Source organism: Dama dama, chromosome 20, assembly GCF_033118175.1.
Source record: "Dama dama isolate Ldn47 chromosome 20, ASM3311817v1, whole genome shotgun sequence".
Taxonomy (NCBI): Eukaryota; Metazoa; Chordata; class Mammalia; order Artiodactyla; family Cervidae; genus Dama; species Dama dama.
The window spans coordinates 12,870,585-12,897,038 of NC_083700.1; the positions used below are offsets into that span (position 1 = coordinate 12,870,585).

Consider the following 26,454-nt stretch of genomic DNA (forward strand, 5'->3'; position numbering starts at 1 on the left):
TGAAAGAATTTTCCATGGATTTTCTGGTCATTAGAAAACTCATGCTCTTCACCCTATTAATATTAACTCAACTCCTTTGTTTAGATTACTTGAGATACTTCAGCAATTATTCAGTGTTAGTAGCTGCCTTGAAGAGAATAGATAGGTATAGCGTTCAGGGTATAAATTGGGGGGCTACGATAGGATAATATTAAAATAGCATAAACATACATAGGAAGGAAACTCCATAATAAGGTTCCAATCTCCAACAAGGAAAGGACAGAACAATCCCAAGTGAAGGCAAAGCCATTTCAATATGTAGATTGAGCTGGGAGTGGAAGAATCAGGAAACAAAAAGGGACACTAAAGTTTGTTGTAGAATGAAAGGGACCAAGGTTACCTGTTGTCTTCAGGAAAGGGAGAACTGATAACAGGAGGGGTAAGAATAGATAGTTATCTTTTCTTCTGTTCTTTGAGCTAGATAGCTTGGGTGCATCTTTGCTCTCATTAACTGATATATTTGTTTTTGAATGATTAATCTTTACAAGAGTGAAGTAAAATGAAATTTATTCTATAAATGAATTATATTTTCATGTCTGCATGGCCTTCTTAGAGTATCACTCATGGCAGATAACCAGAATATCTTAACTTCTTTGAGTCCCATTCTTTTCATATGAAAAATGTCTTTTCAGCACATTCTACATTTAAATAAAAAATATATGAAAGCACATTTTGCTTGGCACATAAAAGGCTTACAATTAACTGAAGAGTTAAAAAAAAAAAAAACTAGCTCTAATGAGATAGATGAAACTGGAGCCCATTATACAGAGTGAAGTAAGCCAGAAAGATAAAGACCAATACAGTATACTAACGCATATATATGGAATTTTAAAAGATGGTAATGATAACCCTATATGCAAAACAGAAAAAGAGACACAGATGTACAGAACAGACTTTTAGACTCTGTGGGAGAAGGCAAGGGTGGGATGTTCTGAGAGAATAGCATTGAAACAAGTATACTATCAAGGATGAAACCGATCACCAGCCTAGGTTGGATGCATGAGACAGGTGCTCAGGGCTGGTGCACTGGGAAGACCCAGAAGGATGGGATGGGGAGGGAGGTGGGAGGGGGGATCGGGAAGGAGAACACATGTAAATCCATGGCTGATTCATGTCAATGTATAGCAAAAACCACTACAATATTGTAAAGCAATTAGCCTCCAACTAATAAAAATAAATGGGGGAAGAAAAAACAAAACCAGCTCTTTAATTAACAGGGTATGACATCTGAACCATTGCTTTTCGAAGAGCTGATTTGAATTCCTTATTTCTTAGACTGTAAATCATTGGATTGAACAATGGTGTGAGGATTGTGTAAGACACAGATATTAGGGCATCTTGACTTGAAGAGTAATTGGATTTGGGCCTTAAGTAGATGAAAGAGGCACAACCATAATGCACAGTTACCACAATGAGATGGGAGGCACAGGTAGAGAAGGCCTTGTATCTTCCAACAGAGGATGGGATTTTTAGAATGGCAGAAATGATATGGACATAGGAGACCAGGATAAGTAACAGGGGAATAGTCAAGACAAACACACCAAGCATGAATATGACCAACTGACTGAGACGAGAGTGGTGAGATGCCAGCTTGAGGACAGGAGAGATATCACAGAAGAAGTGATGGAGCTGATTGGAGGAGTGGAATGGCAGGTGAAATACTAGTGAGGTGGTGACCAGTGATACAGTGAAGCCACAGGCACAGGCAGCAGCCACAAGTCCCAAACACATCCCAAAACCCATGAGCACTGTGTAGCGCAGAGGGTTACAGATGGCCACATAGCGATCATAACCCATGGCTGCCAGCAGAAAGGAGTGAGAGCAACCTAGAAAGAGGAAGGAAAACATCTGGATGGCACAGCCCAGAAAGGAGATGGTCTTCTTCTGGGCCAGCAGGTCAACCAGCATCTTGGGTACAATGACGAAGGTGTAACAAGTCTCAAAACAGGAGAGTACAGCAAGGAAGAAGTACATGGGGGTGTGGAGGGCTCTGTCCAGCACAATGGTGGAAATGATGATGGCATTGGTACCCAGGGTGAACAGGTAGATGAGCAGGAAGACAGCAAAGAGCAGCCACTGCAGCCCAGCCAGAGAGGAGAAGCCGAGGAAGACAAATTCTCTCAACAAGGTCTCATTGACCCACTCCATGGTCACTGCAATACAGGAGAGCTAGAGCCAGAGGCCAGAATTCAGAGATGGAGAAGTGCATTGGGAGCTCAGCACAAAGTCTGAGGGTGGCAGGCATCTCCAGATGTTTGATGGAACTCATTGATTCCCTCCAAAAAATACCTGCCAAAATAAGAATTAAGGCTAAATGTGGGACAGAGTAACTGACAATTAACAGACTTTTTGCCAAGACCAAGAACATGTTATCTCTCTAGCTAAGAACTGAGGAATTATCTGAAATTACTTTTCCCTTGTGCTTTACTTATGAACTACTGTGTTTTTCTTGCTCACTACAAGCTAAAGGAAAGCAGCTCTCCAAAAGTGAAAAACGTGTTAAACTTCAGCTATCTGAGCTTGATCAGAAATTAGAATAAAGAATGAGATGTTTAGGCACAGTATGTGAACTTTAGATAAGCAACCACAAAATGGGAAGGGACAGGAAGAATTAGATGATCTCTGAGCAAAAGTGTGGGAGGGATTTGTATCATTGACAGCTTGTTATAAGATATGCAGTAAGACTATCATATACCTTATGTCAGTTACTCATCATGACAATTTTATGTCAAATTTTGTGTCAATAGACAAAACAATATGAAAAAGAAAGAAAAATGTTTACAGACTAATTAGGAACATTGCCGGCAGTTCCACAAACTAGAGCACTGAGCCAAGAGTGGAACAGAAGACAACATAAATTTAAAGAAAAGTTTATCCTTTTTTTGGAAAAGAATCATCAGACTGTTTAAAAGAATCTCATGTACTTTGTGGCATTCTAAACACACTTCACTTTCCCCATTCTGAGATGCCTCAGAAAAATAGAGCTTTTCAAAAATGTCATACAGAGTGACAGAGAATGAGACAATTGGACAGTTTTCCAGGATTACATCTCCTAATCAAATCATAGGTTTTATGTATTTTTCATATCATTATGACAATAAGATTCATTTTTAATATTCTGTTACTACATCCAGTTTGCAAACTGCTATTTTAAAGTCATTCTTAGGGCTTATACTAAATAATTTTATCAAGGGTGTATTTCCCAACTGTCAAAGCCTAAGAAGCAAACAGAATGCTTTTTGGGTACAAAATCATTTAGCATTTTATTGGTTGTAACCAGCCTTCATTTATGCAGTTTTCAGTATATTTAAACTTTTACATCATTTTGTGTTGAGGAATTACTTGTATCTACTACCAGAAATTTTTGTTTTTGCCTTTTTTATGACAATAGCAAATCTTGACTTTTTAGACCTTAAGTTAGGTAATTGGAAATTTCTGAAAAGATAAGTTTTTTTTCTTTCTCAATTACTGTAAATTGATCATAAACTTAGTAAATGTAATTACTTGAAGTTCATATTAAGATATATATGCTGATTTTAAACTCCCTTAACACAAATGACAGCTATTTTTTTTTTCATTCTGTAACTGTAGAGGTATTTTTATTACATATAAATACAGATAATGTAAATATCGTGCACATCGCCATTATATACATATATATGGATGTGTATACTTAAATATATAATACATATATGTTTTGTACATGAAGAAATTGCAAACCAGTGAGACAGTTTCTCTGTATAATATCCTATCTGGGTAGAGAGATTTCTGTCTCTTTTGAAACACTGAGGAAAATCTCAATTTATGATCACTGCTTATCATTTTCTTATCATTTTCCCAAGATTTTTCTGGATCTACTGTCAACTAATCCATATCTAATTCTAACTATATTCTCATGCCACTGAGTATAAATGATAGAGTAGACCAAAGAAGTTAGAACTATCTGATACTGAAGGAGCACCTGTTATCTATCCAATACCAAAAAAAAAAACAAAAAACTATCATTTATCACTCAGACTCATAAGGGCAGCTGATTTCAATTAGGTGACATTTTTTATACTATTAGTATAACTCCATGTCCTAAATGAGTTACGTGATTGATATATTTGCCCTTTTCATGATGTACGGAGATCCCCTAGCAAAGTATATCCTAGAAGGCAGGCCCCTCTGCCCAAGAAAACATCAAAGGTCACTACAGTGTGTTATATCAGCACTAGGGATAGAAAGATATAAGAGTAGAAGATTAAAAAGACCTTCCAGCTGAAAACCCACAGGCTGTAAAATTAAGGTTAAAGATGCCTCAACTGGAGATCTATATTTCAGGTATAGTTTTGTGTGACTTTGCCAAAGTACTTAACATGTATATTCAGTTTCTTTATTTTTAAAATTAAATGTAACCAGGCAATAACTGTAATAAACATAAAGTACTTAAACAGAGCCTCTAAAAATAATATCCTGTAGAAGTTTTGACTTAAGCTAAGAGTTGATTACTGACCCTCAAGAGGCATTTCACCTGAGAAAGTGCAAAACTCTCTAGTTAGATGATCCCTAAACTCCGCCCCCCACCTTGGGCTTCCCTGGTGGCTCAGAGGTTAAAGTGCCCGCCCGCAATGCAGGAGACCTGGGTTCAATCCCTGGGTCGGGAAGATTCCCTGGAGAAGGAAATGGCAACCCACTCCAGTATTCTTGCCTGGAGAATCCCATGGACAGAGGAGCCTGGTGGGCTAGTCCGTGGGGCTGCAAAGAGTCGGACACGACTGAGTGACTGCCAGGCCAGGCCAAACTCCCCTTATGATATTTTAGAACCTAGGGATGGAATTCAGGTTATGATCCTTAAAGATGACATTTCTGCATTTATATTTGTAACTCTTTAGATGCTTCAAGGAATTTTTATATAATTTAGAATTAAATACTAACCCAATAATCTAGGGTACTGGGTACCTCAAAGAGGGGTAAATCTATAATTTTTCAGATGCAAAAATTTGATATTTTCAAATACTTAGGGAAAATATTAATCAATCAATTAACCAAGAGAAATCATGTACACAGCCTCAGATGCTAAAGAAATGGAATTTTTGTATTCTTAGATACACATGAAAATCCTGAATTGTCTTACTAAAATGGAGCTTAAGTATCAGGTTTCAATTATAGCTAAAAACATATCCATAAGTACACAGCAAATAGAGAAGTGCAGGTTCGGTAAGTATGTGTTTCACTTAGTTCATGAGGCAACCAGTTTAAAAAAAAAAAGAAAGAAAAAAAAAGGAGATCTAGCTGGGAGCAAAACTGACCCAGTCTGACCATTAAGGAAAAATTGAAGAACTATGTGAACCAACTTCAGTCACTCTTGGTACCTGGAGTTAAAAGCAGACCCTGGTTTTCCTTCTTAAGCCTGTCACTTGCCAGAATTGCAGTGGGAGGAGGTGTTGACAATACTACCACTCACCAAGGTTTAGACCCCACAAAGCCCCAGACTAGCTAGGTCAATATTTCTCACTGCTCAATAAATACCTACATTGCTCTCCTCCTTTCAACTCAGACAGAAGCAGCTATTAAGGATCTAGGACCCCTTGACAAGTGGATGCTAAGCCAAAGATCAGAACTTGAAGAAATATCAGGAGAAGAGTGTGAACCTGCCTTGAGACAGAAGCTCTCCTCTGTATCAACAGAGCTAGCCTCCCCTGTTCATAAGGACTCTCAGCATCTCCAGGCAAAGTCTTTATCTTTAGAAATTCTGGTGACCAACATGGGGTATGGTTATTAGAAGTATATGCTGTGATTGTTGGACTCTTGAGGCTTAATCTATTGCCTTGAAGACATTGTCCTGGGGTTTATTAGAAGTTAAGGTCATTATGGAAAAATAATGTCACAAGGTAGCTTTAGCTGAGGAACCTGGGGAGTAGGAGCCACAAGGATAATTGGCCCATGCCTTCACAGGAAGTTGAGTCCATCTGTTAGGGATTCTGAAGAGAAATCACCACAATTAAGCCTGTAATGCAAAGACCAAGTGGAAATTTTTCATTGAATTTTAAGTCAGGAAACTAGTATGTTTTTCCAGTGAGTCTTGGCTTTATTTATGAGTCAAAAGAGGGTATAACTGCAAATTTATCTTCTCAGGTCCTTGTTCATAGAAATTCTAAGTAGGAACATAGGAGTGTTCTGCAAAAATCTAAATTTTTGACAAGTGTCTTGTTAAAATCTAGTTGAGCATTATCATTAAATTTCTTGTTATTTTACAAATTTTTACTACTATAACTGGATATATATAGTTGTCAATTTCATCCAAGCTAATCCAAAATCAATATAATTCTAATCCAAACTCCAGCACAAATTGTGAAAGCAACCTAACAATACAAATTTATAAAGTTTACATGGAATAATAAGACACTTTTGAAAAAGGACAAGTGATATAGAGGTTCACTTTTCCTAATAGTCAGATGCCTTAGTGATAAAAAGAGCTTGCTTCTAGAATAGGAAGAGTTAAATATTACAAAGAGGCAGAAAGGAGATCTTTGAAATTGATCTATGTATATTTGGAAAATTTGTCTTTGACTAATTACCTCACAAATCAGTAAGACCATTGTAATTAGTAAATAATACTGAGAAACCAGACTTTCTCTATGTACACATCACTTAGAAATAGGTGTCATAATATAAAATTAAATGGTTTACTGAAGGCTCAGGCAAAGCACCACCTGTGTGACAACACATGATGCAACCCCATAGGTCTACTCAAAGCAGTGTATACTCTGAACTAGCAAACAATGTATTGTGACTATTCTCCAACAAGAATATGTTAAGTCTGGGAAACAATGTAATGGAGGGGTGGGGTGGAAATGATTCTTTTCATTATTACCTCTAGTGACTTACATAATATCGTGCTTCATAGTTTAGAGGTGTTCTTTTTCCAAGGAGTGTTGCTTCTATCAGGAAACACAGAAACAGAAGTTGAAACTTGCCCTTGGTTACTTGAGTCTACTTTTTCCTATTTACAAATCATCCACAAATGGAAAGGAGATTTTTATACTAGTTAGGACATTGATCCTACTTTTTATAATTACTACATATTTGATTTTATTTTTCTGAAAATTTTTTGCTTAATATAAAAATTTAAATGTGAATTATAGATCTGCAAGTTATGCATAGACCATAAATGGATGGATTTAGTTCTGTGCTTTCTATTCAGTTTCTCTGGTCTATGTGTTTGATTTTGCCAATAGCATACCATTTTGAATACTGTAGTTTTGTAATATATTTTTAAATCTTAAAGAGTGAGACCTCAAGCTTTGTTCTTCAAGATTGCTTTGGCTATTCAGTGTCCTTTATGGGTCTATATTTAATTTCAAGGTTTTATTTTCCTATTTCTTTAAAAAAATATCTATGGGATTTTCAAAGGAATTGAACTTAGTTTGTAGATCACATTGGGTAGTACAGACATTTTAACAATATCAATACTTTCAGCCTGTGAATGCTGCATGCCTTTCCACTTATCTGTTGGTTAGATGTCTTTTATGTTTCTTCATTCATTTCCTTCTTCAGTATTTTACAATTACCAGTGTATAAGTTTTTCACCTCTTTGGCTAAGTTAATTCCTAAATATTTTATTCTGTCTGTTGCTATTATGAATGGGGTTATTTTCTTAATTTCCTTTTTGGATAATTTATTGACAATGTTTAGAAACATACCTGGTTTTATGTTGATTATGTTTCTTGCTACTTTACTAAATTTGTTTATTAGTTTCAATACACATTTTCTGATTGAATTGTTAAGAGTTTTCTATGTATATGGTTGCATCATCTGCAAATAGAAATACTTTTACTTTTCTCATTCTGATTGGGTTGCCTTTTATTTCTTATCCTTGTCTAATTGTTCTGACTAGGATTTCTAGTACTATGCTGAATAGGAGTGATGAAAGTGGGAATCCTTTCCACTGTACCCAATCTTAGATAACAAGCTTTAAATTTTCTTTCATTGACTATTATTTAGCTGTGGGCTTTTTATTTACCAAGTTTACTGTGTCAAAGTAAATTCTATAACTATTTGGAGAGAGTTTTAATCATGATTGGATGTTGAACTTTGTCAAATACTTTTTCTACATATATTGATTTGATGATGCTTTTTATTTCATTAATGTGATACAGCACATTGATTGATTTGTATATCTTCAAACACCCTTGTATCTTAAGAATAAAATATAATAAATGTAATGTTCTCTTGTGTTTACTTTCCTAGTATTTTGTTGAGGATTTTTCCATCTATGCTCTTTAGGGATGTTGGCTTGTAGTTTTTCTGTTGTCTTTATCTGGTATTGGTATCAGGATGATGTTAACCTCATTATTTAAATTTGAAAGTGTTCCTTCCTCTTCTATTTTTTGGAAGTGTTTAATAAGGGTGTGTATCAATTCTTCTTTGCAGGCTTGGTAAAATTAGCTCACAAAACCATCTGATCTTGGGTTCTTCTTTATTGAGAGATTTTTGAGTACTGATTAATATCTTTACCTGTTATTTGTCTACTTAAACTTTCTGTTTCTTCTTGATACAGTTTTTAGTAGATTAATGTTTCTATAAATTTATTCATTTCTTCTAAATTACCCAATTTAGAGGTACACAGTTGGTGATAATATTCCTTTATTATCCTTTTAACATTCTGAGGCATACATTATAATGTCTCCTCTTTTGTTTCTTTTATTTTATATGAGTCTTCTCTTTTTTTCTACTTAATTTAGCTAAGACTTTGTCAATTTTATTTTTTTAAAAAAAACAGCTTTTAGTTTTATTGATTTTTATGTCTTTTTCCTTGTCTATATTTGATTGATTTCTTAAGTTCATTATTTTACTCCTTTCATTAGCTTTGGGTTAACGTGTCAATTAAGCAAATCATTTTCTTCTTCCATAAAATGGCAGGATTGCATGAGATAAGCTTAAAATCACTTATTGATTTAATGTGCTTTGTATGAATCTTCCATGCAAATCATAGTACAAAGAATGAGAACAACTTACAGAAATAAACTTATTCAGATATCATTGACTTGGAATATTTTAAAACTTATGTCACTGCTTCTCATGCCTCCTGCTTTCGCCTCTTTCCTTTATTAGTGTGCTTAACTTGTTACTAATTTTTTCATACCAGTATCATTAGCCTTGTACAGAAATGCATATGTGGTTTCCATGGAAGCACCTCACTTTTGCCGTATTCTTTATTTTCTGGATGTAAGGATGTCTGAGTTCAATTCCCAGTGCCTGTTGGTGAGGTAGAACCAGAATATAACCACCAAGTCCATCCATATAGGCTTCTCAAAGCTGTACATCTGCAGATCCTTCTCTTCTTCTTTTTCTCCTGGTCTACCTGACCACTCTAATGGCCAAAGCCACCATCATGATTGTCATTCCTTTGGATCAGGCTTTCTACACTCCTATGCACTTCTTTTTCTTTGTCTTCTCCTGCTCTGAAACCTGTTGCGTCTTGCTCATTGTACCAAAATGCTGACCAGCTGCTTTCCACAATACTATTTCTTTCTCAGAATATAGTTACTTCCCTGTTCTATTTCTTTGTGGGCTTGGCATATACCAACTGTTTTGTAAATGCTGTGATGGGCTATGATCACTATACTGCCATCTGCAACCCTCTCAACTACACACTCATTGTAAGCTGTGCCACCTGCATGTTGGTTTCAGCCTCAAGCTTCTGTGGTTTCCTGATCTCTGTGGTTGTCAACACCTTGGTGTTTAGTGTACCCTTCTGTGCCTCTGGTCGGATCAACCACTTCTTCTGTAGCATTTCCCCAGTCATAAAACTGGGCTGCACAGACACCAATCTGAAGGAGATGGTTTCTTCTTTCTCAGCATTCTGGAGTTGCTGGTTCCCTTAGTGCTGACCTTCATCTCCTATGTCTTCGTTGTTTCCACCAACCTCAAGATCTCTCTGTAAGGAGGTGTAAAGCCTTTACCACCTGGTCCTTCCACCTCATAGTGGTCATTGTCCACTATGGTTGTTCTTCATTTATCTCTTGAGGTTCATATCCCTGTACTCCTCATACACCGGCTTGTGGCAGTGACCTATATAGTGATCACCTCTCTACTCAAACTTGCCTACACATTGAGGAATAAGGAAGTGAAGACTGCTCTGAAAAGGTTCTTACTAGTACTCATTTCCCAAAATGATATGTGTGAGTTGATAAGTTGGCAAATTTATATTCATGAAAGTGTCCTGGGTGGAACTTCAGTTTGATAGACAAATAAACCTTTTTTGTCAAAAAAAAGAAAGATAGAAAGAAAGACTTAAATCTACCTGAATCTTTTTTATTGGAAAGTCATTATGAGTGGATTGGACAAGATGGGGAGTAGGAAGACTCTGAACTTAACACCTTCCATGGGCACACCAAAATTACAGTATTTATAATCTCATCATTGATGAGAAAGACTGGAAAACTAGCAGAAAAGATCTTCCACAACTAAAGATATAAAGAATGAACCACAACCACAAGAAGAATCACAACTGATGACCTGAGTGTGCAACTCACAAACAGATTATTATTACAATCATAGAGATTCTCCATATGAAGTAAGAAGCCTGAGCTGAGCCCCAAATCGGGGGCCTTACAAGAGAATGATGACCTCAAGAATGTTTGTTTGGCTTTGAAAGCCAGCAGAGCTTACTTTCAGGAAAGTCAGAGGGTTGTACAAAATAGAGACTCCACTCTTAAATCCATAGTGATGGTTCATATAAACCAGAGATCTGAGTGGGCTGAGAGTAGATAAACTTACACTTTTCATTTAGGCTATTAGGCTGATATTTAAATGTGTGATGTGGTCACATTGTTTTGTAGATCTTTTATTCTGCCTGGATAGCCAATGATTATTTATGATTTAACCAATATGATCAATACTTCTATTTGAAGTACTATTGGAAATCACATCCTTTAGATGTTTTATATCTGAGAACAATAAGACTCGATTATGTATGTTTTGAATTAGCTAGTATGAATTTTGTTTAATTTTAAGATTAAATTTAATACATATGTTGGTTCACTGTATACATTTCTATGTAATGGCTCCTCTCAAATTCACCTTATTAAGATATCATTATTTACTTTTGTTCTAATGTCTTATATTTTTACACAAGAATGCTTGCCTTAATAGGACATACTCTAAGTCATCTTCAATCTGTTATGGAATGCAATCAGGTCTTATAATTTAGGATTCTTTGGGCTGCAAATAAAAGATAATCCAACTCACACTGGCATTAGCAAAAAATATAACACGGTTCATGTAAGCTTGAAAAGTCCAGTGCTACTGTGGTTCTGGCACCACATTTGATACAGAGTTCAAACAGTCATCCTGACTTATCTGGATGCATCTCATAGATCTGCTTCTTCAGTTTTGGCTCCATTTTTTTAAGCCTAAACTCAGCAGTGACTGACAAATTTAGCTCACAAAATCTAGTCCAGAAGAAGAAATAATTCACTTCCTTGGATGTAAAAACAAAAGTTGGGAGACTGAATGTTGTTGATCCTCATTGAACAGATTTGGATCACATGCTCATCTTGAATCAAACACTACAGAAAAAATCCAATGTCCTGACTGACTTGGTAAACATTACCTGCTCCTCCTGAAATTTCAGGATGAAGCAATTTGATGAACATAATAACAACATTTAAAATATAATAAAATTGGGATATTACTCCAAGTAATGGGAGTGTCCATTTGTACTTCTTTCTGGAAAAACCTCTACTCAGCTTCTTTACCCAATTTTAATCAAATTTTTTGTTTTTTTTTTTTTGCTATTACATTGTATGAGTTCCTTATATATTTTGGATATTAGTCTTTTACCAGATACATTGTTTGCAAAACTATTTTTGCATTTCACAGACTGTCTTTTTAATTTGTTGATTGTTTCTTTGCTGTGCAGAAGTTGTTTTACCTAAATCTACTTACTTATTTTTGCTTTTGTTCCATGTACTTTTGGGGGCATATTAACAAACCCTGCAATGGCAAACGTTAAGAAGCTTTTTCTCTGTTTTTTTTACTAAGAATTTTATAGCTTCAGGCCTTATGTTTAAGTTTTTAGTCCATTTTGAGTTCATCTTTATGTATGGTGTAGCGAAAGGGTCCTATTTTATTATTTTGCATGTTGCTATCCAGTGTTTCCTAGAACCATTAATAGAGGCTATGCTTTCCCCAATTTGAAAACAATACAAACAGTCAAAGGTATATAAAAAATACTCAAAATCGTTAATCATCAGGGATATGCAAGCTATAACCATAGTGAGATATCATCTCACATCTGTTAGAATGACCTTTATCAATGAAAAGATAATACATTGGCAAGGATGTGGAGAAAGGGGAACTCTGGTACACTGGTGGTGGAAATACAAATTGATACAGCCATTAGGAAAAACAGCATGGAAGTTCTCTTAAAATTCAAAATAAAACTACCATGTGATCTAGATATCCCACTTTTGAGGCACTTATCGAAAGGAATTGAAATTAGAATCACAAAGCAATACTTGAATTCCCATGTTAATTGCAGCACCATTCACAATAGCAAAGATATGAAAACAACCTAATGGTATGTATCGACGAAAATAGATAAAGAAAAAAATGTGGTATATATATAGAGAGAGCACAATATTATTCAGCCTTAAAAAAAAGGAAAGCCTAACATTTGCCACAATGTGGGTGAATTTCAAGACCATTATGCTAAGAGAAATAAGCCAGACACAGAAAGACAAATACTGCATGATCTCCTTATGTATGGGATCTGAAATAGTTAAACTCATAGAAGCAGACAACAGGATGATGGGAATAAAGGAAATGTGGAGATGTTGGTTAAAGGCTACAAAATTTCAATTAGCAAGATAACTGGAGATGTACTATACAGTGTAGTACTTTGAGATAACAGTGATGTATACTTAAAATTTGCTTAGAGGATAGGCCTTATGTCTTCTTATCACAATTAATAATAGATGATAATAAAGTTAGCTAGAGAAAATTTGGGGAGGTCATGAATATGTCTATGGTTTTGATGGTGGTGATTGTTTCATGGATATATATTGTTGTTTGTTGCTCAGTTGTGTCCGACTCTTTGTGACCCCATGGACTGCAGCACGCCAGGCTTCCCTGTCCTTCACCATCTCCTGGAGCTTGCTCAAACTCATGTCCATTGAGTTAGTGATGCCATCCAACCATCTCATCCTCTGTCATTCCCTTCTCCTCCTGCCTCCAATCTTTCCCGAGATTAGGGTCTTTTCTAATGGGTCAGTGCTTCCCATCAGGTGGCCAAAGTATCGGAGCTTCAAGTTAAGCATCAATCCCACCAATGAATATTCAGAATTGATTTCCTTTAGGATTGATTGGTTTGCTCTCCTTGTAGTCCAAGGGACTCTCAAGAGTCTTCTCCAACACCACAGTTCAAAAACATCAATTCTTTGGTGCTTAGCCTTCTTTATGTTACAACTCTTACATCCATACATGACTGCTGGAAAAACCATAGCTTTGACTAGATGGACATTTGTCAGCAAAGTAATATCTCTGCTTTTTAATATGCTGTCTAGGTTGGTCATAGCTTTTCTTCCAAGGAGCAAGTGTCTTTTAATTTCATGGCTGCAGTCAACATCTGCAGTGATTTTGAAGCTGGAAAAATTAAGTCTGCCACTTATTTCCACTGTTTCCCCTTCTATTTGCCATGAAGGGATGGGGCTGGATGCCATGATCTTCATTTTTTGAATGTTGAGTTTTAAGCCAACTTTTTCACTCTCCTCTTTCAGTGTCATCAAGAGGCTCTTAGTTCTTCGCTTTCTGCTATAAGGGTGGTGTCATTTGCATATCAGAAGTTATTGATATTTCTCCCAGCAATCTTATTCCAGCTTGTGTTTCATCCAGCCTGGCATTTCTCATGATGTACTCAGCATATAAGTTAAATAAGCAGGGTGACAATATACAGCCTTGATGTACTCCTTTCCCGATTTGAAACCAGTGCCTTTTTCCATGTCTGGTTCTAATGGTTGCTTTTGTTCTGCATACAGTTTCCACAGGAGGCAGGTAAGGTTGTCTGGTCATGGGTGATACTTATATGAAATTCATCAAGTTGTTTACATTAAATATGTACAGCTTTTCCCATCTCTATCATACCTTAATTTAAAAAAAAAACCTTTAAAAAAGTAAAAAAAAAAAAAAAAAAACTACTTTCATTTGGAGTAAATGATGGACAGCAATAACAACAACACCAATGCTTAGCATTCAGAATCAGATATCTAAAATTTCACTTTTCTTTCTTCTTTTGGGACATTATTTCTCTATCTCACTTATTTTTTGTTATTCCTTTGTTTTCTTGTGTGTTCTCAATATCATTATTTCTCAATTTATCAGACAGTTGATGAGTTCTTACTATGCATCAAGCCATTGTTAGGGGATTTTAACATTTATTGACATTTTTTTTTTTTATTGACGTTGCTTTTGAAATCAATCATTTCTAGCTTAGCCACTAGGCAAGTGGAAACCAGAAATTTTGGAAACTGGAAAATACATGATGATATTTTTGTTTAAACTAAGAGGTCATTCATATAATTGGGAAAATGCTGCCTATAACCATTTATTCACCCAACATTCAGCACACCTTTAATGTCTCCTATGTGTAAGAGTATGCTATATTAGTTTCTAGATAATGGAATAAAGAGGCAGAAAAAATGAACTCAGTGGTTAATGGTGAAATCAACCTCCTTTTGACTTTTCCTGACCTGGGCCTTTACTGTAAAAGCAACATTGCTCAATTGGTCCTCTCAGCCTGACAGAAAGATATATTCCCAATTATAAGTGCAAAAGCACATTTTACACTGAACAAACATGCTTTATAATGTACCCATCATCATGAATTACACCTTTTCAATCCTTTGGTAACATAAAATTGAGAAATCAATTTAAAATAGCCAATTTTTGAAAACTGCTGCATCTGAGAGTGGCTTAGAGCTTTCCACTCCCCAAGCCCTAATGCTTGAGTACAATTTGGAGCAATTTGGCATTTGATAACTTGCCTCTATTTTCCACAACAATTCAGCTATTTAATTAAACCCAGTGCAACGTCTCCATGGCAATGACTCTGTCATCAGGAGACCCACAGAGAAACCTCCGATTGCCAATATATGCAATGAAAGTGCCAACAGTTCTGTGGTCACTATTAGATATGACTTGTGGTCTTTGATCAGTTGGCACAAAATCTCAAGAAGAAACTAGTTACATCTGATTTGGCTCTGGGTCTAAGTCCCCAGACCATTATCATATCTCTACCCCTGAGTAAAGATCAGTAGCCTCTGCCCTGTTTTGACCTTTTTCCCATTTCCCATTTCAACTGTATTCTAGTTCCTGTAGTCACTGTGCCTCTGGCTTTTCTTATGGAGCGGGAGAGGCAAATGGGGACCCATCTATGAATAACAGACAACACGGTGGACTGAGCACCTCCAGCAATGAGCAACTGGACAATGGACAGGGAATAAGAGTAAACATCTATTCCCCAGCAGGAATGGGCTTTCTCAGCTCAGGTAAGAGACAGAGAAGGGTGCGGGGCCCACACTGATGCAGTGACCGTGAAAGACAGAGATAGCTATAGCCAGGAATGCGGACTCCAAATAATGTTAATCAGGATTAATGACATTTTAAAATGAACTTTTATAGAACTATGCATATACGTTTTATACATATTTTAAATTAATTGTCTCATTGCTCTTCCTAAATTTACATAGACACAGTCTTGGTTCTGATTTAATTCAAAAGTACACTCAACATTTTATTCACAAAACTTTTGTTTCATTTTAGTAAGAACAACAAACACGAGATCTACCCTCTTAGTAAATGTTTAAGTATATAATAACAAAATGTTAGCTATGGGTACAATACTATACAGCAGATCTCTAGAACACACTCATCTCACATAACTGAAACTTAACACCAATGAGCAGCCACTTCCTCTCTCTCTTCGTTGGCTCAGGCCCTGGCAGTCACTGTTTGACTTTCTCTTTCTGTGAATTTGACTATTTTAGGTAACATTTGCAAATGGAATTTGTCCTTCTCTGTCTGGTTTATTTAACTTAGCATGGCACTAGTGGTAAAGAACCTGTCTGCCAATGCAGGAGACATAAGAGACGTGGACCGGATTCAATCCCTGGGTCAAGAAGGTCCCCTGGAGGAGGAAAAGGCAACCCACTCCAGTATTCTTGCCTGGAGAATTCCATGGACAGAGGAGCCTGACGGGCCACAGTTCATTGGGTCACAAAGAGTCAGACATGAATGAGCAATTAAACATTTTCACTTTGTCACAGCTATACATAACATTTATGACCCCAGTTTTCTGGAGATCCTCTTGAGGAAGAAACAAGGACAAAAATGCAGTATGCCTTCCTCAGTCCTAGGAATGGAAATCATCTTTATCTTATATACCCTTCCTGAAATCAATGGAGTATACCAAGCAATATGAGGGAAATATTCTCAAAACTGTCCCCTTTTCAACTCTAAATTACAATTACAGAACTAATATTTATGTAATATTTAAGCTTTGCAATGATATTCTCTTATTCATTTTGAACAAACCTTGAAAATTAAGTTAGCTGGTATCAGAATGAACCCTATTATAAGGGAGAGGAAAATACTTCAGACATATTGAAGTCCTATAGCTAACACACAGTGGGGTTGGGACTTGAGCCTGTAACAAAATTGTAACAAGAATCCTTTTTTCCCTTTTTTTTTTTTTCTCTTTTTAATGCTATACATTTATTAAAAACATCAAAAGTTTAAAAAGACTAAACATATTGGTAAGGATATGGAAGAACTGGAAGTCCCAAACTCTTCTGGTAGGAATACAGAAAGGAAACAACTATCTTAGATCACAGTATGTGCAGATGTGCTCAGTTGTGGCCAACTCTTTGAGACCCCATAAACTTAGCTCACCAGGCTCTTCTGTCCATGGAATTTCCCAGGCAAGGATACAGGAGTGAGTTGCCATTTCCTTCTCTAGGGAAGAATCCTTTTGTTAAAATACTATCCTATGTAAGGAGATGACAGAATACTATTTCTTCCTTTCTCGCCAATACACACGCGCATGTGCACACACACACACACATTTTACTCCTATGCCAGTCAGAATATTCATAGTCTGGTGCTTGTTCCACTAGCTGTGTAAATTTTAAGGGAGTCTCCAAACACTTTGATTCTCAAATTATTCTCTGTTATAGTGAAGAGGTCAAAAGTAATACCTACCTCATGAGATCATGATGAGGACCAAATGAGAGACCAAATACAACAGTATTTTCACCTTTCCTGCATTAGGAAAAACATGTGATAAATGATAGTTCATGTTACGTTTCTATATAATGGATCTAAATTTTGGTTGACAAGCTGATACCAAAATCATATCCTATTTTTTCTTCCTGGAAATGTTAAAAGCAATACAGATGGACTAATATTTGGGATGATGATCCCCAAAGAAGTTAACTGAATAGGGTTTTTTCTTTGTTTTTGAGTTTGTGACCTCAATGTGACAGTTTTGGTGAAGAAAGAAAAGGAAGAAAAAGAGAAGAAAGAAGTGTCTCTCAGTTCACAGAACTGTGTAAATTTAGGTATTTCTTTCGTAAAAAGGATGTATCTCTACGCTTGACAACAAAATGACAGGTATTTGTTCAATTCTGAAGCGCTAATCAACATTAAGGAAAATTAGTCAGCTACATCACAAGGTTTACATAAAGAGTGACACTGACACTCAGTCCATATTTTTATCAAAATATTTATAGGCAATATTCAAATGCCATTTGCTCGTCAAAGATTTCCATGAAGTTGCTTATTTTTTCTCAAGATTTTCAAGATATTTTGCTTGTTCCTTGATGATATTTATGATAGTATGTCTTACAATATGGCTAACTATTTTATTATCTCTTCCATGAAAAAGGAAAATTTATTTTATTCATATTTATAACTGTAATGCTTAAAATACACTAAAAAATATAAAATCATAAAATATGGATATTATTAAGTAATCTACTCTAATCTTTCAGTTCAGTTCAGTTCAGTCACTCAGTCATGTCTGACTCTTTGCAACCCCATGGACTGCAGAACACCAGGCCTCCTTGTCCATCACCAACTCCCAGAGTATACTCAAACTCATGTCCATTGAGTCAGTGATGCCATCCAATCATCTCATCCTCTGTCATCCCCTTCTCCTCCCATCTTCAATCTTTCCCACATCAGGGTCTTTTCAAATGAGTCAGTACTTCGCATCAAGTGGCCAAAGTACTGGAGTTACAGCTTCAACATCAGTCCTTCCAATGAACATTCAGGACTGATTTCCTTTAGGATGGACTGGTTGGATCTCCTTGCAGTCCAAGGGACTTTCAAGCATATTATCCAACACCACAGTTCAAAAGCATCAATTTTTCAGAACTCAGATTTCTTTATATTTCAACTCTCACATCCATTCGTGACTACTAGAAAAACCATAGCTTTGACTAGATGGACCTTTGTTGGCAAAGTAATGTCTCTGCTTTTTAATAAGCTGTCTAGTTTGGTCATAACTTTTCTTCCAAGGAACAAGCATTTTTTAATTTCATAACTGCAGTCATCATCTGCAGTGATTTTGGAGCCAAAAAAAATAAATTATGTCACTGTTTCCACTGTTTCCCCATCTATTTGCCATAAAGTGATGGGACCAGATGCCTTGATCTTCATTTCCTGAATGTTGAGTTTTAAGCCAACTATTCACTCTCTTCTTTCACTTTCATCAAGAGGCTCTTTAGTTCTTCTTTGCTTTCTGTTATAAGGGTGGGGTCATCTGCATATCTAAGGTTATTGATATTTCTCCTAGGAATCTTGATTCCAGCCTGTGCTTCATCTCTAATTTTTAAGAACTCAGTAAAGGTCTTCCCTGGTGTTTCAGATGGTAAAGAATCTGTCTGCAATGCAGGAGACCTGGGTTCAGTCTCTAGGTCAGGAAGATCCCCTGGAGAAAGGAATGGTTACCCACTCCAGCATTCCTGCCTGGAGAATGCTATGGACAGAGATTCCTGGTGGGCTACAGTCCCTAAGGTCTCAAAGAATTAAACACAACTGAGCGACTAACAGTTTCATGTTTTCATTTTCAAAGAACTGATTTTGATTTCTAAATATGTAGACTAAAACATACATAAAGTGTGCATCATTGATTTATAGAGCATCCACAATGAGAAACTTCTAAATTGTTATTCATATGTGACTAAGTCTGACTATGCAATGCAATTTTATCTGCTAAACTTATCCTATATACCTCCACTCTCCAAAATAGGAACTTTGGGAAGCCTCCTATGCTCTCTGCAAGGTGTAGATAACCTGCCTGTGTGATTCAGACTACAGAGAACCAAATACCAAAGAACTTGCTTGGAACTTCAAGATCAGTCACCTTGCCTCCCTTCCAGTGCAGAACAGGGCTCCAGTAAGACCAAGTTACTTTTAATCAAGCTTGGAGAACTCAGAGGAATGGCAATCTCTCTTAAATCCCCTCTGCACCCCTGAAAAAGTACAGAAAAGCAGCTACAACAACTTGCCATGAGTTAAATAAATGCTCATTTTATCCTTGATGAAAATATTTCTAATTCCCGAAGAACAACAAAAAGTGATTAGATGGAGTTATTTATTAAGCACTATGTATTGAATGCCTCTTTTGTGATACATGGTTCCAATTAATTTTCTCTATAACCCTGAAAGGCAAGAATTTCTTTTCTCATCACACAAATGAGAAAGTGGGACTTAGAGAATTTATGATCTTACCACAAGAACATGCCAGAATCAGGATTAAAGCTTATATCAATCTAAATTCAAAATTCATTTTATTCCTACAGTACTCAATTTTACATGTGTTTGCAAGGATAAAATTTAAGATTATATTTGTATAAATGTATGCAGATGGTGATTGCAGCCATAAGATTAAAAGACACTTACTCCTTGGAAGGAAACTTATGACCAAACTAGATAGCATATTAAAAAGCAGAGATATTACTTTGCCAACAAAAGTCTGTCTAGTCAAGGCTATGGTTTTTCCAGTGGTCATGTATGGATGTGAGAGTTGGACTGTGAAGAAAGCTGAGTGCCAAAGAATTGATGCTTTTGAACTGTGGTGTTGGAGAAGACTCTTGAGAGTCCCTTGGACTGCAAGGAGATCCAACCAGTCCATCCTAAAGGAGATCAGTCCTGGGTGTTCATTGGAAGGACTGATGCTGAAGCTGAAACTCCAATACTTTGGCCATCTCACGCAAAGAGTTGACTCATTGGAAAAGACTCTGATGCTGGGAGGGATTGGGGGCAGGAGGAGAAGGGGACGACAGAGGATGAGATGGTTGGATGGCATCACTGACTCGATGGACATGAGTTTGAGTAAACTCCGGGAGTTGGTGATAGACAGGGAGGCCTGGTGTGCTTCGATTCATGAGGTCACAAAGAGTTGGACACGACTGAGCAACTGAACTGAACTGAACTGATTCATAGTCCTGAGAATTGAGGATCCAGGAATTAGTTAAATAATAGTAATTATTTAGTAACAAATGTACCTTCTAAGCAGTAAAAATTATTGTGTTAGGCACCGAACAAAGAATCAGGGGGATAAATAAAGGAAGAAAAGATGTGTGCATTTCATAAGGTTTGAGTTGGAGAGATGTGACGGTATAACTATAGAAGCAGAAAACATCTGGGACAGCACAACACTTTCCTCCAGAAATCAGGAGATGTCACTGGGTTTCCTGAAATCTTTATACATCTGTATAAAAGAAATGTCAAGAAAATTTTCCTATGATGTTAAAAATTTGGGGAAAACTCAAAGTTGGATGCAAGCTTTGAATAATTTTAGATGCTTCTTTATGTCTTACAAAAACCAGGAAGGAGAATAATGAGTAAACTCAAAACCTGAGAATACATGTTCTATGATCATCAGTTTCTTGGGATTCTTCTATTTTTCAGGGATTTTTCTTGGCACTGTCTTCTCTCTCAGATTGTCTCCTGATGATGTGTCTTCCATGGAGTGTGTCAATGAGACCTTGGTAACAGAGTTTGTCTTCCTTGGCTTCTCCTCTCTGGCTGGGCTGCAGCGGCTGCTCTTTGCTGTCTTCCTGCTCGTCTACCTGTTCACCCTGGGTACCAATGCCATCATCATCTCCACCATTGTGCTGGACAGAGCCCTCCACACCCCCATGTACTTCTTCCTTGCTGTACTCTCCTGTTTTGAGACTTGTTACACCTTCGTCATTGTACCCAAGATGCTGGTTGACCTGCTGGCCCAGAAGAAGGCCATCTCCTTTCTGGGCTGTGCTATCCAGATGTTTTCCTTCCTCTTTCTAGGTTGCTCTCACTCCTTCCTGCTGGCAGCCATGGGTTATGATCGCTACGTGGCCATCTGTGACCCTCTGCGCTACACAGTGCTCATGGGGCATGGGGTGTGTTTGGGACTTGTGGCTGCTGCCTGTGCCTGTGGCTTTATTGTTGCACAGATCATCACATCCTTGGTATTTCACCTGCCCTTTCACTCCTCCAACCAACTACACCACTTCTTCTGTGACATCTCTCCTGTTCTGAAGGTAGCATCTTACCATACCCACTTTAGTCAGATTGTCATTATCATGCTCTGCTCATTGGTCCTGGTTATCCCCCTGCTGTTGATTTTGGTATCTTATGTTCACATCATCTCTGCCATACTCCACTTTCCTTCCACATTAGGCAGGTACAAAGCTTTTTCCACCTGTGCTTCTCACCTCATTATTGTCATTGTCCACTATGGCTGTGCCTCCTTTATCTACTTAAGGCTTAAATCCTACTATTCCTCAAGCCAGGATGTTCTCATATCAGTATCCTACACAATCCTAACTCCGTTGTTCAATCCTATGATTTACAGTTTGAGAAATAAAGAGTTCAAATCGGCTCTTCAAAGAGTTGTGGGAAGAACAATTTGTTTATCATGACATCAATCTAGATTCTGCATTTTTAAGTATGTGGGGAAAAGTTTCCTGAGTAAAACTGATCAAGCAATGAGCAGTGTTCAAGAACAGAGATATTTCTCAGTTATTTCCAAATATAAAAATTAAAAAAAAAATAGTATCTTGTCATGGTCACATAAATTATTGCCTACTGAAGTCCTTTTGATTGACAGAAAAATACTGGATGGCTACTGTAGGAAAATATATATAGATTCAGAATTCCATACTCTTGCAAACACTATTACCCAATCTCAGCCAGATTGTAAGTGTACAAAATACTGTACAAGGTTAACTCTTTGGTTTAGCAACCCAGAAAGATCCTTCTCTTTATTGCTCCCTTTTCCAGATGTTAGTATAGTCAGATCACAATTTTTATTACTTTATCATTTTTTCCAAATCTTAATTTTTTATTCTATTCTCCAATAAATATTAACCTATAGATGGAAAACATTATTTGTATTTATAAAGCAGAGTGAGTAGACAAAATCATCAAATAATATTCAGTCTTTATAAAGAACAAACACCCCGCAATATCTTTGGCTTAGCTTAGGACACAATTTTTAAATGAGATGGCATTTGTAAAGTTACAATTTTTAGTGCATAAGTGATAGCCGATTAATGTTCAAATAAGAAAATTATGCAAAAAGTTAACCATTTCTATGTTTCTAATGTATTGAGAGCTGTTTTTAATTTATTTTTTTTATGCACCAGTACAAATCTGAATTTAGTTAGAATTCCTTAAAGATATTCACAAGGACATTGGTTAAAGAGAAGACCTAAAATCACACGACTGGGCAAGAAAAGCAGGCTAAGTTTAACCATTTCATTAAATAGAAAAGTCTGTATAAAGAGTAAACAGCATCTGTCTCATGAAGCTTGGGGATCTTCATGTGCACTTCAGGCCAGATTTTGAGTTGAACATTTTACATATGTTCCTACAGAAGTGAGCTCCATGGAGAAAGCTGCCTCCTCGCTTTATACATTTTTTCCAAGATTGACTTGTAAATAAAGGTCTTCTGACAGAATCATTCCATTTCTTATTATTTTCTTGCACAAGATTCCTCAATCAATGTTATACACTCTCAGGAATTGCAGGAAGAGGGTAGAAACTGGAATGTTTTATTCACAAGCCCTGGTTTAATGTGGGAAGCTGAACTTGTCTGCTAAGAATGCAAGCCTACTGCATTTCTCTGAAGCTTGAAACTTCCTGAAGGAGGGGCCTGAAGATCCTAGCCCATGCCAAGTCACTTCAGTCATGTCCAAGTCTTTGTGATGGCATGGACTGTAGCACACCAGGCTCCTCTGTCCGTGGGATTCTCCAGACAAGAATACTGGCGTGGTTGTCATTTCCTCCTCCAGCGGATCTTCCCAACCCAGGGATCAAAGTCTCCTAAACTGACCAGCGGGTTCTTTACCACTAGCGCCACCTATGAAGCCCCAGAGACCAAAGCAAATTTAATTTGGCCATCAAGTCGTCTTTTCTTTAGTCCCACTGCTCAGCCCAGACTTCCAGCCTACCAAGTTGTCTCATGAAAAGCAAATAAACTGATAACCTCTCACGTGAATCAGTTTAAAATGTGTTAACTGTTCAACATGTACTTATGTGCTTCTGTTTAAACATGTCACCTTATTTGAACATTAGAGCAGACCTAGGAAGTATATATTATAATCTACTTTTTACAGATCAGAAAACTGACTCTCAGAAAATTAAAATGCCTTTCCTGTTAGTGAGTAGAATTAATACTGATCCCACATCACTCACTTCCTGTTTTAATGCTCCTACAATGCTCTTGCATGACCCTTTGTGAAGATTATGACTTTCTTAATAGAGTTTAGAATGCACAAGTATTCATCTTCAATACAAGATTAAAAAAAAAAAATGCAGACTCACTAACATCCATTTAAAAAATATACTGATAAGTGTGATGTAAATGGCCTTTATATCATATGGTGTAGTTAATCCCTCTCCTACTGTAATACGGCATTGAAGGAGGGGGAACAATAAAGCCTCCCACCTTTTGCTTTGTCCATTTCCAAGACTTCTGGATACCATCATTTTGAGTCAGATAGCATAACACTCACAAGTGAGAAGGATCACTGTGTGTGAAGAGGTCATGTATATTAGAATGATTCTCCTTTTGGCAGTTTATTCTTCCTTTTTTTTTTTTTTTCCCCTATGTGACCATAAAATTAATTTGGCCTTGAGCCTCTGCTCATGGGTTAGAACTAAACATCTTGCCCTCCTTCCTCTTTCCATAGACAAATGAACAAAGTCCCTCTCCCTCTCACACAACCTTAACCCATGGTTAATGTTAGCTCCCCCCTTTATTCATACCTAACTTGCAGGAAAGAGGTAAGATCTTCGAATTTGGGATTGGCTTGAGTGAGAAAGGAAAGCCCCTTCAGCCTCCGAACTAGGTCATGTATTTCAGCTGAGCTTACAGAGAAATCTGCACTTAAGTTTCAGGTATAAATTCAGCCAATAATAATAAATTGGTTTGTTTATTCTCTCTGCCTGTGGCTGACCCAATGGACATGGCTGTGATGCAGCAGTAATTCTGCTGTTACTTAGGTGGAGCTCATGCGTGCATAAGGCACAAGGGGCCCATGACCAAGCGAGTACCTCGTGCCACGCATTCGCAGTGCTGGAAGTGAGCTCAGCTACATAAACCTTGCGATGCGCATGTGCAGTGCTGTAAGTGATCTCAACTGTTACATTACAAAACGTGGGGCAAGAGTGAGAGGCCGTGGGGTGAGAGCATCTGGACAGGCCATCTTGGCTAATTTGCTCTTTCCCTACACTCCACCCCTTCAGGATTCCTCATCCCACAGTGCAGGTTCCACCCTCTGCAGAATCCTCCCAGTGCACAATGCCACCACCTGAACCCGCATCCTGCAACAACAGTAGAGACTAAAACAAACAGTCATATCCCCAACACAAAGAAAAACCCAACGCCAGGGATCACCTGGAGCTCATGCCTCAGTCTCCGCCCTCAGAGTGACAGAAGAGACACCCACTGCACGTGGAGTGCCCTTATATCCATGGACAACTCCAGTCCACCCCCCATCCCTGCAAATTGCAGAAAAGCCTCCACAGGGGCAACTCCAACCCTGAGGAGTTTTTATTATTAAGGACCCGCAAAACCCCCGTAGGCAATGGCCCACATTTTTGTGGCATTCACAGCCTACCCACAAGATACCAAATGCTTTCATATTGTTCTAAAACTGCAAGAGAATCAGAGGTTAGTAGAACAGCACGGGGCACAGCCTTTACAGTACATTGTTCTAAACCTACATCACAGGACACAGCCTAAATCTACATCACAGGATATAGCATTTACAGTACAATGTTCTACATAGGACACAGCCTTTGGAGTATATCTCCACACAAATCAGCCCACATTTGCACCCCCATGACCCAGATGGTACCCTTGCCTGCTCAGGCCCTCTTCGGGGTCTTCACACTTTCAAAATAGTCTTGCATGCCATCCTTCTACTTTTCTCAGTAAAGACCCACAAAAGCCTCAACAGGTGCCAGGCCCACCCCTGTGCCCCAGAGTTGCAAAGCCAAGCTGTCAAGGTTTTCCCTTGCATTTTCCAAAATTGCTTACCCAAATCAGCCAATTCCACCTGAGTATATGGTCAATTCATCATGAACTCAGTCACATCCGGGGCCCCTGGAGGATGCCCCACCGCCAGGCTATAGGCTGTTCATGCTTCATTTTCCGCTGTACCATAGGCCTTGCTGCCAAGCAGGAACACACGTTCTCATAATGTTCATCATCACTGTCACTTACCACCTCACTGCTAGAGATGCTGGACTCTTCAGGCCCACGGGGTTCTTGCTCTAATGACAGGATAGAGAGAGAAGAGAGAGAGAAGTCGTTCAGTCATGTCAGACTCTTTGTGATCCCATGGACTGTAGCCTACTAGGCTCCTCCATCCATGGGATTTTCCAGGCAAGAATACTGGAGTGGGTTGCCATGCCCTCCTCCAGAAGATCTTCCAGATCCAGGGATCAAATCTGTATCTCCTAGGCCTCCTGCATCAGCAAGTGGGTACTTTACAACTGGCACCAACTAGGAAGCCACATGATATAATACAGTTGCATGTAAATTGGATTTGTAGCTTATCAGGCTAGCCCTGTATGTTAGAACTGATTTTCTAAAACACTCTTTACCATTGAACAGTTGAATCAATTATGATTCAATAAAATGTAACTTTAAAGATATCAACCTAAGTTATACATAGAGTGAATTACAGTTGACAGCAGTTGAATAACACCACATAGACATTTACATTGAGAAAGATAAATAAGTTTGTGCCTACCAAACACAATGATTCTCCTACTTTGAGGATGTATACTCCATATAAGTCAGTGAAAGACACACACATTTTTGTTTCCCTAATCAGTGATATAAAACAAACTTAAATGGGAAGGTAT

General features: G+C 37.6%; 2 protein-coding genes across 2 annotated transcripts; one reads left to right on the forward strand and one right to left on the reverse strand.

Moving 5' to 3' along the window:
* Positions 1-1,245: 1,245 nt before the first annotated feature.
* On the reverse strand, positions 1,246-2,187 carry LOC133040082 (olfactory receptor 10K1). Its single transcript, XM_061119827.1, has one exon. It carries the CDS (start codon positions 2,185-2,187, stop codon positions 1,246-1,248), a length of 942 nt encoding a protein of 313 aa, XP_060975810.1.
* An 18,869-nt stretch (positions 2,188-21,056) lies between these two features.
* On the forward strand, positions 21,057-21,995 carry LOC133074461 (olfactory receptor 10K2). The gene has a single exon (XM_061168401.1). The coding sequence runs from the start codon at positions 21,057-21,059 to the stop codon at positions 21,993-21,995; it is 939 nt and encodes a 312-aa protein (XP_061024384.1).
* The last annotated feature ends 4,459 nt before the right edge of the window (positions 21,996-26,454 follow it).